This window comes from Xyrauchen texanus, chromosome 2 (genome assembly GCF_025860055.1).
Source record: "Xyrauchen texanus isolate HMW12.3.18 chromosome 2, RBS_HiC_50CHRs, whole genome shotgun sequence".
Taxonomy (NCBI): Eukaryota; Metazoa; Chordata; class Actinopteri; order Cypriniformes; family Catostomidae; genus Xyrauchen; species Xyrauchen texanus.
Genome location: NC_068277.1, coordinates 32,395,869 through 32,409,952, shown reverse-complemented (window position 1 = coordinate 32,409,952; position 14,084 = coordinate 32,395,869). Strand labels below are relative to the sequence as shown.

The 14,084-nt window shown below is 37.4% G+C and overlaps 1 protein-coding gene across 2 annotated transcripts in view; it reads left to right on the top strand.

The window, feature by feature from the left end:
• Positions 1-13,371, top strand: part of LOC127617156 (mothers against decapentaplegic homolog 3-like) — a 52,360-nt gene extending 38,989 nt beyond the window's left edge. For both annotated transcript variants that reach the window (XM_052089073.1, XM_052089082.1), the window contains exons 4-9: positions 1,177-1,251; positions 2,217-2,267; positions 2,954-3,166; positions 3,459-3,596; positions 3,716-3,860; positions 9,196-13,371. In XM_052089073.1, coding sequence (XP_051945033.1) covers positions 1,177-1,251; positions 2,217-2,267; positions 2,954-3,166; positions 3,459-3,596; positions 3,716-3,860; positions 9,196-9,319 — 746 coding nt within the window. In that variant the 3' untranslated portion in view covers positions 9,320-13,371. The remainder of the gene's footprint in view (positions 1-1,176; positions 1,252-2,216; positions 2,268-2,953; positions 3,167-3,458; positions 3,597-3,715; positions 3,861-9,195) is intronic.
• Positions 13,372-14,084: the final 713 nt, after the last annotated feature.

The window sequence follows — 14,084 nt, the reverse complement described above, 5'->3', positions numbered from 1 at the left end:
CCTACTGTGTCGAATTTATTAGTTATAGTCGATGTAAACGTAGAAAAAATGACACTTAGGATCATGCGACTTTGTGGCAGCCCTGATGACATTAATTTTGCATTTAGAAGCCAACCCCTTATACACACCCACATCCTTAGATGCACACACTTACAGGGTATATTTGAAGGACTCTGCCATAATACACAGACAAAATATGAAATTGAGACACAGGCATAAACAATCACCCATAAACAATAAACAGCCATTAATTTACCCTGTTAACAAGACCAGCTGAAACAGGATGCGGTTCCCATTGTGGTCAAGGCTGGTTTGGAGCTGATGTAGCTGATGGACCAGCATAGGTATGTTGTTCACCAGCAAAACCTTTACATACTGATTGACCAGTATGTTTTTTTTCAGGTAATGCTGGAAAACCATGGAAGGTTAAGCTAGACAAAAAGCCTTGTTGGAACACCAGCACACCAGCAACCCCAGCATTCAAAACAAAAATGTGCTGGTGACCAGCTATGCTGTTTTTCTTTTCCCCCAGCAGGGTATTTACACGTGGTAATGCCACCTACAGGCCTGTTTACTTTTCTGACCAGTAAACAAATGGACAGAAAATGGAAGAACATTGAATGGAAGAACTGGTCAGATCTGAATGGAAAAACACATTCCTATCATGTATGATAACATTTTGGACGTTTGACCGATGTTACATCAGAACTACATGTAACAATTTACATTGAACTCATTTAAAGACTGTTTCTGGCTACATAAGGAGAAGATTATCTCATAGAGTCTGTATGGAGTGGCTTTGGTTGGGATTAGTTCCATCTGAATGGTATTTGGTTTAGCGAGGCAGTCTGTTACTGTAATGGGGTGGTGGGTGTTGTTCCATATCCTGCTACTGAAACTCAACTGACCCCAGCTTTTCAAATCAGGTGTCTTAATCTGAAGAGGAAAAATAAACCCCTTGTGAGTCATGGTATTCGCTGCACCTGCTAGAGTTTGGCGGATATGATTGTGTATGTTGCAATTGTGCCTAATCCTTTATCCATCATCTAATGTTATTGTTTGTTTGTTTGTTTGTTTGTTTGTGTGTGTGTGTGTGTGTGTGTGTGTGTGTGTGTGTGTGTGTGTGTGTGTGTGTGTGTGTGTGTGTGTGTGTGTGTGTGTGTGTGTGTGTTTCAGAGACGCCCCCTCCAGGCTATATCAGTGAAGATGGAGAGACCAGCGATCATCAGATGAACCGCAGCATGGACACAGGTGATGCTACATAATACATAAGAGTAAACAATTCTTCCAACTACAGTAGGAACATAGTTAATTGGTCAAAATATAGGCTGTATGTTCGAACTGTATGGTTGCCTAGTAACATAGCAATTTGTTGAATCAATATACAATGTCGAGTCAAAACTAAGCTTTATCTGCAATTTACAATGCCTTCAAACATGGTTCAGTCAATCAGAATTTAGAGTTGGATGTATCTGCTTTAGACCGCATCTACACTTATCCAAACTAGTCCACACTTCATTCAATAACTCACTTTTCAGTTTCCTAACATCATTGTTTTCCAATGTATGTAGTTGGAGAGCTTTTTCAGAAGTCCTAGTTCTAGTGTGGATGAAATGTTGCAAAATCAATGTATTTTCAAACAAAAACGTATTAGTGTGTGCATAGTCTTAATGCGAGTTAAACTACAGAATTGTAGCATTGTTGAATTCTTGATTCTGATTGGTTGACACACATTCCTATCATATTGAAATCACTTCTCCATGTTCTTTGCAAAGTTAACAGACATAATCATACCATAAGTAAGTAGTCCAATCAGAATGTAGGGGTTGGAACTACCTGTTAATGTCGGAAATACCACATAATAATGGCTCTGGTGATTTCTTGATTGTTTGACACACATTCATAATCAATTAATTATTTTCTATAATTGCATGGCTGTGAAGTAGTTCAAGGATTTGTTGACAACATTACATTATACTTTATCATTTCGCCATGTTCCTCGTCCAAGTTTCGACTTAGTTAACAGACTTAAACGGTGGCATAAGGAAGTAGTTCTTCACTCAATATCTTGAGATAAACACACGTGCAAGTGGCAAGTTTGGTATTTGCCAAAATATTTACTAATGGACTTTTGAATGATTAAAAATGTAATCAAGAATGAATGCTGTGTTTTTCCTGTGTACATTGAACTCATTGATCTCTCCATTTCTTTACAGGGTCTCCAAACCTGTCACCAAACCCTGTGTCTCCTGCCCACAATAACTTGGGTAATTCTGACTTTTTGTGTGTGCACCTGAATGTGTCTATAAACGTTTTAGGGAAGTATAATCTGTCTCTGCTTTCAGTATGTTCCTTACTTGAGTACTTCTGTTAGTGTGTATGAGTTTTTGCACAAATGTGTTTCCAATCGCTCTCAGAGGAAATGGATTGTTGAATGGATTGTTTTTATGTCCCCAAAACAACTTGGACAAACACCGCCCACACTAAACATTCAGATAAACATCCTGTCAGTTACCATCTTAGCTAGGGAAGGCTTACCATTACTCTCTATCAGATTGCTCTTTTACAGACACAGCCCAGATCCCCAAGTGATTCTTTTCTTCTCCACAGCAGTGGTGTAGGTGTGTATGCATAAGTGACAGAGAGAAAAAGAGAAAGAAAGGCTCATGCCATAAGCCTGTAATTTTCTGTTGTTTTCTGTCCAAGTGAGGATGGTCTTTCCACAATTCAGCCTTTATTTCTGGGAATTAGCGTGTGCTGTTGACATCACTGTGTCAGTTCGCAGCCCACGTGCTCTCTGTCTCTTTGGGCAATCTTTATCCCACCCATTTGTATGTTTTTCTCTATATTTTTTCCCCCCGACTACCTCTTTCTGTGTATATTTTACCTCTCGGATTCTCTTCTTCTATTGTTTTTTTTTTTTTCACAGTCTATCTCTCTCCCTGTTTCTCAGATCTACAGCCTGTGACATACTGTGAACCAGCATTCTGGTGCTCTATTTCATACTATGAGCTGAACCAGAGAGTCGGTGAAACTTTCCATGCCTCCCAGCCCTCTTTAACAGTAGATGGATTCACAGACCCATCCAACTCTGAGCGCTTTTGCCTGGGCCTTCTGTCCAACGTCAACCGTAATGCTGCTGTGGAGCTCACGCGCAGACACATTGGTACACACACCATCAGCCTCAATCAATCATTCAATAGACAACAGTAGTGAAAGATCAAACTGTTTTCTGTCTTTCATCTCCAACTGTATAGTACCTGTGAAACTGGGCTTGTTTATTTATTATATCTTCGAAGTAATATTTTCTGCTACTTTAAGACTGAATGAAATTACTTAGCAAACTGATCTTGGTTTAAAATATTTAATCAAATTGTTCATAATTTTTTTTCAATTATCTTTTAAAGCATTTACTATTTTTCTCATTTGCACTCTTGTGACAACCTTGGTTTTTGCAGGCCGGGGTGTGCGTTTGTACTACATCGGGGGTGAAGTGTTTGCAGAGTGTCTGAGTGACAGCGCCATTTTTGTTCAGAGCCCCAACTGTAACCAGCGTTACGGCTGGCACCCTGCCACTGTCTGCAAGATTCCACCAGGTAAGAGACCCTGACAGATCCACAGAGAGTTAAAAAGTAGCTGTGGTGGAAATAGACATCCGTTTCAGCATGTTATTGTTTATTTATTTTTATTTTATTTGACCTTTTTTTCCACCCAGGCTGTAATCTGAAGATCTTTAATAATCAGGAGTTTGCAGCTCTGTTGGCCCAGTCTGTGAATCAAGGCTTTGAGGCCGTGTACCAGCTCACCCGCATGTGCACCATTCGCATGAGCTTCGTGAAGGGCTGGGGAGCCGAGTACAGGTACAGTGACTGCCATCACTTCCACCATATCTCTTTTTTCATCTCTCTTGGAATGTAGCCTTGTTTTGACTCGCTCAAAGATTTTTGCATTACTTGTGAAGTGGTTACCCAAAACCACAGAATCCACCATGCTTCCTGTTAAACCCTGATTCAGGCAAGAGTGAAGTGCCTATTGACTGAAAAATGACAAATGCTTCTTTTGTTTAGTTTACCTCTTTTACATTAGCATTTATTGTAATGCCTTAATATTATGAAAAAAATAGTTGTGATTTGAATATAATAGACAATAACAATAGCTTTAAAGGTGAAGGGTCCACCAGCTTAGCATGTCAGTTGTATAAACTGTTAGGTCTGCACTGGCAAATCATGCCACACCTAGCAAACTCACACATTCTGTACTTGTAGAAGTGTCAGAGTTTCCTGGTCTCAATCTTGCTCCCTCCTCTTGCTCTTGTGAGTAACTTCATTGTTTCATTGTTGAGCCAAGGCCCTAATCAGAAGCAGTTGTGGGTTTTAACCAAAAACATCTACAGAGAACGCATGAGAAGAGTGAGTGGAGACAGTGAGACTGGTGTGAGAGAGAATTTGACTGTGGTTTCCATACAGCTTGGCCTGTGGAGACAGTCTGAGCAAAGTCAGGTTTCAGCAGAAACCCACTCCCTTCCACTTACGCTCCGCCACATCTCCCCACCTCCAGCTCCCCCTCTTTAAGCGGTTAAACTCTTCCTGGTGCAATTTATAAATGATACATTTGAGCTGTTTATTATGAATCTACACTTTATTTTTCCCCATTAGGAATTTTCATTAAGCCAGCAAACATCATAACGTAGGACAGCACAGTGCCAGTGTCTTGAGCTCAACGTCATATATTCTTTTTTGTCTTTCACCTGAGCTGCCCCAGTTTCCTTGGTCAATAAATACAGTGCATTCAGAAAGGATTTAGACCCCTTAATTTTTCACATTTTGTTATGTCGCAGCCTTATGGTAAAAAGCTTTAAGCTTTAAGTACACACCATAGTCCATAATGTCAAAGCAAATATATTTTAAAAACTTTGCAAATTTATTCAAAAGAAAAACTGAAATGTCACATTGACATAATTATTCAGACCCTTTACTCAGTACTACGTTGAAGCACCTTTGGCAGCAATTACAGCCTAAAGTCTTTTTGGGTATGATGCAACAAGCTTTGTACACCTGGATTTGGGGATTTTCTGCCATTTTTCTGTAGATCCTCTTAAGCTCTGTCAGGTTTGATGGGAATCATCAGTGAACAGCTATTTTCAGGTCTCTCCAGATATGTTCGATTGGGTTCATGTCTGGGCTGTGACTGAGCCACTCAAGGACATTCGCAGAGTTGTCCCGTAGCTACTCTTGCATTGTCTTGGCTGTGTGCTTAGGGTCATTGTCCTGTTGGAAGGTGAACCTTCGGCACAGTCTGAGGTCCTGAGTGCTCTGGACCAGGTTTGCATTAAGGATATCTCTGTATTATGCTAAGTTCAGTTTCCTTCAACCATGACCAGACCCCCAGTCACTGTTGCTGAAAAACACCCACACAGCATGATGTTAACACCACTATGCTTCACCGTTGGAATGGTATTGCGCAGGTGATGAGCAGTGCCTGGTTTCCTCCAGACATAATGCTTGGAATTTAGGCAAAACAGTTCAATCTTCGTTTCATCAGACTAGAGAACCTAGTTTCTCACAGTCTGAGATTCCTTTAGGTGCTTTTTTTTTGTTGCTAAATCCAAGCAAGCTTTCATGTGTCTTGCACTGAGGAGAGGCTTCTGTCTGGCCACTCTGCCATATAGCCCAGATTGGTGGAGTGTTGCAGTGATGCTTGTCCTTCTGCAAGTTTTTCCCTTCTCCACACATGATCTCTGGAGCTCAACTAGAGTGGTACTTGGTCAACTCTTTTACCAAAGCCCTTCTCCCCTGATTGCGGTTTGGCCGGTTGTTCCATACTTCTTCCTTTTAAGAATTATGGAGTCCGCTGTGCTTTTGGGAACCTTCAATGCAGCTGAAATGTTTTTGTAGCCTTCCCCAGATTTGTGCCTTGACTTAATCTGAGCTATACAGGCAGTTTCTTTGACCTCATGGCTTGGTATTTATTCTGATATGCATTTTCAGCTGTTATACCTGATATAGACAGGTGTGTGCCTATTCACAACATGTCCAATCAATTGAATTTGTCACAGGTGGATTCCAATCAGTATAGAAACAACTTAAAGATGGTCCAGAGAAATGGGATGCACCTGAGCTAAATTTCAAGTGTCATAGCACAGGGTCTGAATAATTATGTCAATGTGACATTCAGTTTTTTCTTTTTAATACATTTGAAAAGTTATCAAAAGTCTGGTTTTTGCTTTGTCATTGCAGGATATGGATTGTAGACTGACGTGGGAAAAAACAATTTAAAGCATTTTAGCATAATTCTGCAACATAACAAATTGTGAAAAAAATTAAGCTGAATACTTACTAAATGCACTGTACACTAGACTTTAGAATCTTCCCGATTTAACATTTTAGCTTAAAGGAGTCATGACAATTTAATTATTTTCCCTGAAGTCTACTTATAGTGTTAGTAAAGTTTTTGTGCACCAAAAGGTAATAATGTAGTAATATATTTTCATTTTCCATCCTGTCTCTGGCCCTCTGTCTGAAACACTCACTTTAGACCTCAGCATCTCCTTTAAACTTCAATGTAAATGGCCACTGTTATGATTGGCTAACATCGTGCAGCCCCTCGAATACAGCCATTTATATTTGAAACTCAATCGGAAGAGAATGAACAAGTTCCACAACAATAAATAACTCAATTTCAGGGTTTACACATATCGCACATCTAACACATTGTATTTGAAATGTATCAAACTGTTCACTTAAGCACAGCAGCACCATAAACAATAAATATCAAACAGTCATGACATTTGAAACATTCATGAATGGAACTGGTTACTTGCGGTCGGGTCCAATAGTGTTTTTAACTGCCCCACCTTTCAATATCAGTTCCTTTGCAAAGCTTGAATCATATTGTGACTGGTTCACAAGCAATCCACACTGATATGAGCTGAAAATATGTGCTGAAATGAGTCGAACAAACGTACAGTCCATCCTGAAATATGCTGAAAATACATTATGCAATACACAATGACCCACACACATACTGTATTATCCTGCACTGATGCAATCAGGATCATTAAGCTTCAGTCACTATTGTTATTGTTATTAATGTTAATTAATGTTATTCCTTAGGTCATGACCACTTTAAATGATGTATCTGCCATTGTTCTCCCAAAATCTGACATACAAAAGTATTTTGGGTATTAAATGAAAGGCTGAACCCAGCCCGTACCCGACCCAACTGGTACTGTGAAACTTTAAATATTCTTTTTCACAGTAAGTGAATGGAAAAAGTAAATCCGGAGTTTAGGAAGAGCTTTTTTCCTTTACTTCCATGACTTCCACTACTTTTTTCTGCTTATGCTCTATTTCAGCAATGCCCTCGTGAACTGTCTGGGAACTCTTTGTAGACAGCTGCCTGAGACATTCATTGAAAAACGAATTTCATAGAGAGGCACAGTAAAACTATCAATAAACAACACTGCTAGATAACAACAACAGTGTGCAGCCACATCATTATTTCATAAAGCTGTAAGGAATATATGTATATTTAAAGTTATATAGAAAAACTTGATTGTGAGCAGAAAATGAGAACTGATCTTTTCTAAAATGACACTCCCTGTGCTTAAGTTCCTGTAACTCATGTAGGAGGTGGACTAAGATTTTAGGAGGAACTTGCACGTGTGTATGGGAGGAAAGATTATTAGAACTTCCAGTAAGTTGTGGAACGTGTACAGTGTGAGGTGTTGTGAATGAGGGTTCCGGGGGTAAGCCTACTCACGTGTGTGTGTGTGTGTGTGTGTGTGTGTGTGTGTGTGTGTGTGTGTGCGTGTGCGTGTGCGCGTACACGCAAGGCGGACTAAGACAGGGGCGTTGTGTCAACGTTGTGGAATGTAAGAAAAGTGTGTTTGGCTGCAAGTTCTGTCCCTGTGAGCTCATATCCCGACAAATCGGAACAAGAACTGGCCTGAATGGACATTTGCCTGTCATTCAAAGTAAAGTATGTTAGTGGATGATTTAACAATGATATAAATGTAAAAAAGAATACATTTTAAAACATCTTTAAATAATTAGTTTGAGAGAACCTTAATGTGTAATTATGTATAATCATACTGTGGCCCCCAAAATTATTTTGACACTTATGTCACACATAAAAATATATGTCGATCATTGCATTAGATAACAATATTTCAAACCACACAGCGTTTTAACACCTGTGCTTACTCTGCTAGGACACCTGTATGAACTTGAGGGTAATTGACTTTATACATCCACTAAACGTTGCTTTGGGACCAGTTGGTTCAAAGTAAAGCAAAACTTTAAAATGTGCATTCTTTATTTTGAGATAAGAGGTCAGTCTGTGACATTTAAAGAAATATTCCAGGTTCAATACAAGTTCAGCTCAATCGACAGCGTTTGTGGAATAATGTCGATTATCACAAAAAATTATTTGACTAATCCCTCCTTTTCTTTAAAAATGCATAAATCGAGGTTACAGTGAGTCACTTACAATTGAAGTGAATGTGGCCAATCTTTGGAGGGTTTAAAGACAGAAATGTTTTAAAACTACTTACAATAATTCTTTTGAATTATTTGAGCTATAAAGTTGTTTAAATTGTAATTTTTACAGTAATTTTAGGATTTTAGGGTTTGTTGACATTACATCATCATGGCTACAAAGATGTAAAATATGCAATAACTTTGAGATTAAAGCGATTTTATCACACTAAAATCATGTTAATGCATATTGTTTAAGTCTTGTGGCTATACTTTTGAAAGTTATGTGGGTCAAAATACATTTTTTGGTAATCAATATTATGCCAGAAATGCTGTCAATTGTGCTTAACTCATATTGAACCTGGAATATTCATTTAAATCCACATACATGGTCATAAATCTTTTCGCTATACAGATTCTCAGGTTCATCAAACTTTAATTTTGTTATGTAGCAAAAACACAAAACATCTAAACATATGCTTGTGTTTCTGCTCCCCTACATTTGCTCAAATATAAATTGAAGTGAATGGACTACAAAGTGAAAAAGAAGTGAAGATAGTTCTGAGGAAAGGGCTAGCATAATTTGCTTGCAGCTGCCACATGGTTTGATATTTTGTTATCTAATGTGTTCACATTGTGTCCAAATACTTTTTGGAGGCTTTTTCTGCTTTTCTTACCTCTTTCTTTGTTTTTATCTCTCTTCTTTGTATGCTGACAGGCGGCAGACAGTGACTAGCACCCCCTGCTGGATAGAACTGCACCTGAACGGTCCCTTGCAGTGGCTGGACAAAGTACTCACTCAGATGGGCTCCCCCTCTATCCGTTGCTCCAGTGTGTCATAGGAAAAACTCTCGCTGTCAAACAAGTAAAAAGTTCCTTCAGAAGTCAAAGGCTGAAGACCTTTATTCCAACCTGCCAACTGGGTCCCACAGCCTTCCTTCAGACTCAGTAGCACTTTCACATGCATTTGTCTATGTGCATATATTCTTCTTTTTAAATAGTGTTATTGTTAGCTTATGTGTTTTTATATATATTTTTTTTAAATGTTGCCATTTGTTATACATTTTCTTGTATAACATATAGCATGTGCATGTAAGATCTCTCTCTCCTACGTGATGCTGTTGTTAGGTACATTTTTACCATAACATGCATATTAGATGCTAGATTATTTTTAGAATTGTTTTTTTTTTTAAATACATTAAAAATGCTTTTGTTTCTAAAGTGAAGTTATGAGGCTTTTAAAATCCCAGTTAAATCCCTGTCTGTATTTTGTTCTTTGTTTTGGTTTTATCAAAATAATGGAAACTTGGCCCTTGTCATATATTTTATGTAGTACATATCAATATGACACAGTGCTTCTCCTCTCTCATGAGAATGAAACAGGATGTCTTTGAATCCTGGTCAACTCTTCAAAGCATTTAATGTCCCTGTCTTTTTGGTAGCAGTGTGTGCAAACACTTATGCCCAAATTACTTTTAGACAGTCACACATTACATTAGCTATTGAGTGAGAACACTTTTTTACAATTCTCTGCAGAGAATACAAAAAGGCAAACTTTATTATCTTCAAATGTGCACATTATGGTTTATGTAAAACTTGTGTTTTCTATGCTAATATATCTATGTTTGTTTAAATGTTTGGGGGTTTTGTACAGGTTTTGAGCTATGAGCCTCAGTTTCCTCCTACAGCAGAGGTCCAGTTGTATTGTTTTACATCTCACATAATGGAACCATGCTACGCGTGTGTCTTTAAGTATGTGTGCAGTTTCCGTTGCAACCATCCTCTGTGCGTACATGCATGTGTGTGATTCTGTAGTCTCTGCTCTACATACAAGTATAATTTTGTCTATAGTGAAACCTCCGTTTCTTTCTCTGCACAGTGTCAGTGGTTTCTGTATGTTTTAAGTGAATTAATGTGAAATTAATACGGAGTTTAAGGATTTTTAACATTTGCATGTTTTGTAGATGTCATTGTTCTTGGATGAGGAACTCAAACAAGCTATGCAGATTGAGTGATATGTTTTGCAGCTGTTCTACATCAATTTATCAGCTTTGGAAAAGGAAAAGAAATTCTTAAAAGTTTTGTTAGATTTAGAAAAATCTTCAATGGGCATTACATATTTTACACTTCAGATCATATAATGTTTGCGTTTAATTATTTTATGTTGTGCAGAGTTTTGAAGGTTCATTACAAAAGTTGAGACTGTTCTGTTTGTGTACATCTGTGCATCTGCATGCATATCTGCAGCTCCTAATGTCCTCTTTAAATCCTCCAGAAATTATACTGAATGAGTGTGCCTTTGCATCAACTCACACAGCACAGTGTGTACATAGTATATTAGAGAATTCTACACAGGCAGTTATGCATATTGTTAAGTGAAAGGGTTGTGATCTTTTCTGTGCTAAACTTGTAAATATGTCTGATATTTTGATGATGCATGCCTATTTCCTAAAGTTCATGCAATTTGTACTGTAGACTCCATTTTGCTACCAAATATTTTTTAAGAAAAGGGACGGGCAAAGAAAATGCTCTCACCTCCATGTTTGTAATCACTTAAAGGGGGCAGTACTGCTGGCAGGTTTTTTGTAAGGTTAACCCTGTATTTTGTCAGATGCTCATACGATATGGAGAAGGGCTTTAAGAAGGGAAATGTTTTGTCATAATGGGCTTTGTGAAAGCCAGATCCTGTACAGTACTTTGTTAGCAGTTCTTTTTGGTGCGCTTGTAACAAGGAGCAAGCTCTTTACATGCCTTTTTGAAATTTAAAGGTGTTCGTATGAAGGTAAAATAGTGTCTAAATGATTTTACATTTCATATAAGATTTGTGAAAGTGTAAATCAAAATAAATTGCATACAGAATGTTTGGTAATGATGTAAATCAAGTTGAAAGCATTAGGAAAATATATTAGCAATACTTACACGCTTTACATAAGTAATTCATGTGTTGTGAATCTGAAATTTCTTATTAACACAAAGTAAATTTGCATGTATTATTCTGACTTTTTTTCGAACTTACACTTTTGCCACTGTTTTTGTGCCTAAACATGTCCAAAAACATTGCAAACCTGCAATCAGCAGCATGTAAGCAAAGAGAGTTTTGCAAGTGCATGTGGGAATATATTCCAGAAATAATATGATATACACTGTTCCGTCTTCCCTTTTGTTGCGCTCACACTTTTGGCATGAATTTCTCACTGGATAGTTTTCAGTGAGAAGGCAGGTCTACCTGCTTCTAGTAACCAATCAAATGAGGTTTTCTGTGACCAGTTTACTCTGACCTGATTGGTTTAATAATATGACTGACAGCTTCTTCATAAGGCACAGCATCATTCCTCTGGGTATCCTCTCTTAAATATTAAACAGAAATATTAATACATGCACGACTTAATTATAGTTACCATTAATTATCATTGGCAAGGCATTTTGGTGAATAGATGGAATTAGCTGGTATCATAGAACTCATGCTAGAAAACAAATGAAGTGAGCCTTATAAAACAAAACTCTGTGAACAGATAGTTTACTTATACATTTTGTTTTTAGAATGAGTTCATTGATACCAGCAAGTTCCATCCATCCATGCATTAGCCTTGCCAATGATAATTAAAAGTAAATATAATAAATAAACGGTGTCTGCTTAACTGTATTCTCACAATAAATGTGTATGTATTAATATTTCTGCTTTATATTTAAGAGAGGAGAAATATCCAGAGGAACGATGCAGAGCCATATGAAGAAGAAGCTCTCTGTCGCGATATTAAACCAATCAGGTCAGAATAAACTGGTCAAGGAAAACCTCATTTGATTGGTTACTAGAAGCAGGAAGACCTGCCTTCCCCCACGTGCTTGCAAAACTATCCAGTGAGAAATTCATGCCAAAAGTGTGAGCGCAACAAAAGGGAAGACGGAACAGTGTATATCAGATTATTTCTGGAATATATTTATGCCACAAACACAAGTCATTTACACTTCTGCAGTAGTTTATTTTACACATACACACTGATTCTACACTGTCAGTCCGTTTAGCTGTTTATGATACCCTTTCTTTGCTTAAATATTGCTTAAATATTTTGGCCATGTTTAAGAGTACAAACAGTTGCAAAAAGTCTGAAGAATGCACGCCAAATTTACTTTGTGTTAATACGAAATTACAGATTAACAACACATGAATTACACTTATTTTAATAAGCAAAGCATTAAAATATTGCTAATATTTGTTTCTTGTGCTTGCAAATTGATTTACACCTTCACAAAACGTTCTGTGCGCTTGCCATTTGATTGACTCTTTTACAAATCTTACACTGTGCATGCAAATCATTTAGGCACTATTTTACCTTCATATGTTCTAATGTGTTGTAAAGGAGTCATGAAGTTTAGAAAGTAGCTGTTAGGTGCATCATGAACTTCAAAGACATTAGAAAAGATGTATGACATCTGTGAGCATAAATGTCCATAAGGAATGTTGTGTGATTTAAAAGCTCTGAAACTTTACTTTGATAAAGTTAGTGTGTTATTGTATGACTAGGATTGTTTGACATGTATTTATAACATCTTCATGTCATCTGGCAAGGACAACATAGAAGGTACTGATATTATTCAGGAAATGATTTATTGTCTATCTAAGCAAACATTAACTGTTTTCTTTGAGAGGAAAAAATCAAATCTCATTTTCTCAACAAATTGTTGAATCTATTTTAAGTAATGTGCATTCATTGTGCTTGTGTTAACCTTTCACATTCAGTGACTTTGTGGCCTAGTGGTGATTGTTGTGCTTGACATTTGTTAGATTTATTCTTTGTATAAGTATATAATCTTTATTATTTCTCTCCATCCTTAAAGTTTGTCAAGAGAAGAAAATTATTGTTTGCTATTATTGTACTTTTAATAAATATGTCATAGAAAATGTCTTGTTAACCTGAAATTATTTTTAATATTGGTCTGATTTTTTAGGCCTAAAAATGTCTTGTTGCATTACAAGTTGTGACCTGGGATTCCAGTCATTTTCTACTTCTTGACAATGCCGTTTTGTTCCCCGCTATGTGCATTAAATGTAACCCTACCCGGGCCAGTGAACTGGTACACACTTTTTTCCCTTGCTGAAATATGAAAGCCGTTTTTGTTCAATGGACCCTAAGGGCAGGGAGGCTCTCGAATTTTTCTGAACTAACATATACACTCATCCAAACTTTGACATTGTTATGAGTGACTTTCTGACACTGAAGTATTCCAGGTGTGTGTTAACTTGACGTCTGAGTGGATCACCTGGTTCATTTTCAATTGGATATATGATGCACTGACACAAAACCTCTTGATCCTCAGTCTTAGTCATCGTAATCTTTCCTTAAACACTCTTGTAAATAACTATGAATAGAGCTTAATACAAAGCTATAGATCATTTAAGGCAAATATTGCTACACTAATTCAACATGCAGCACATCTAGTCCTCTGTCTTTGATGGATCAGACACCAGACTGGGAGTTTAGCCTGTTAAACACTCAACCCAGCTCTGCTGCTGAAAAATTAAAGCTGAGGTTACTAACACAGAGACTTTTAAATATTTTACAACGTCTCAAATGTACAGTTCTGTAGGATATTGAGTCGAGATCTGTT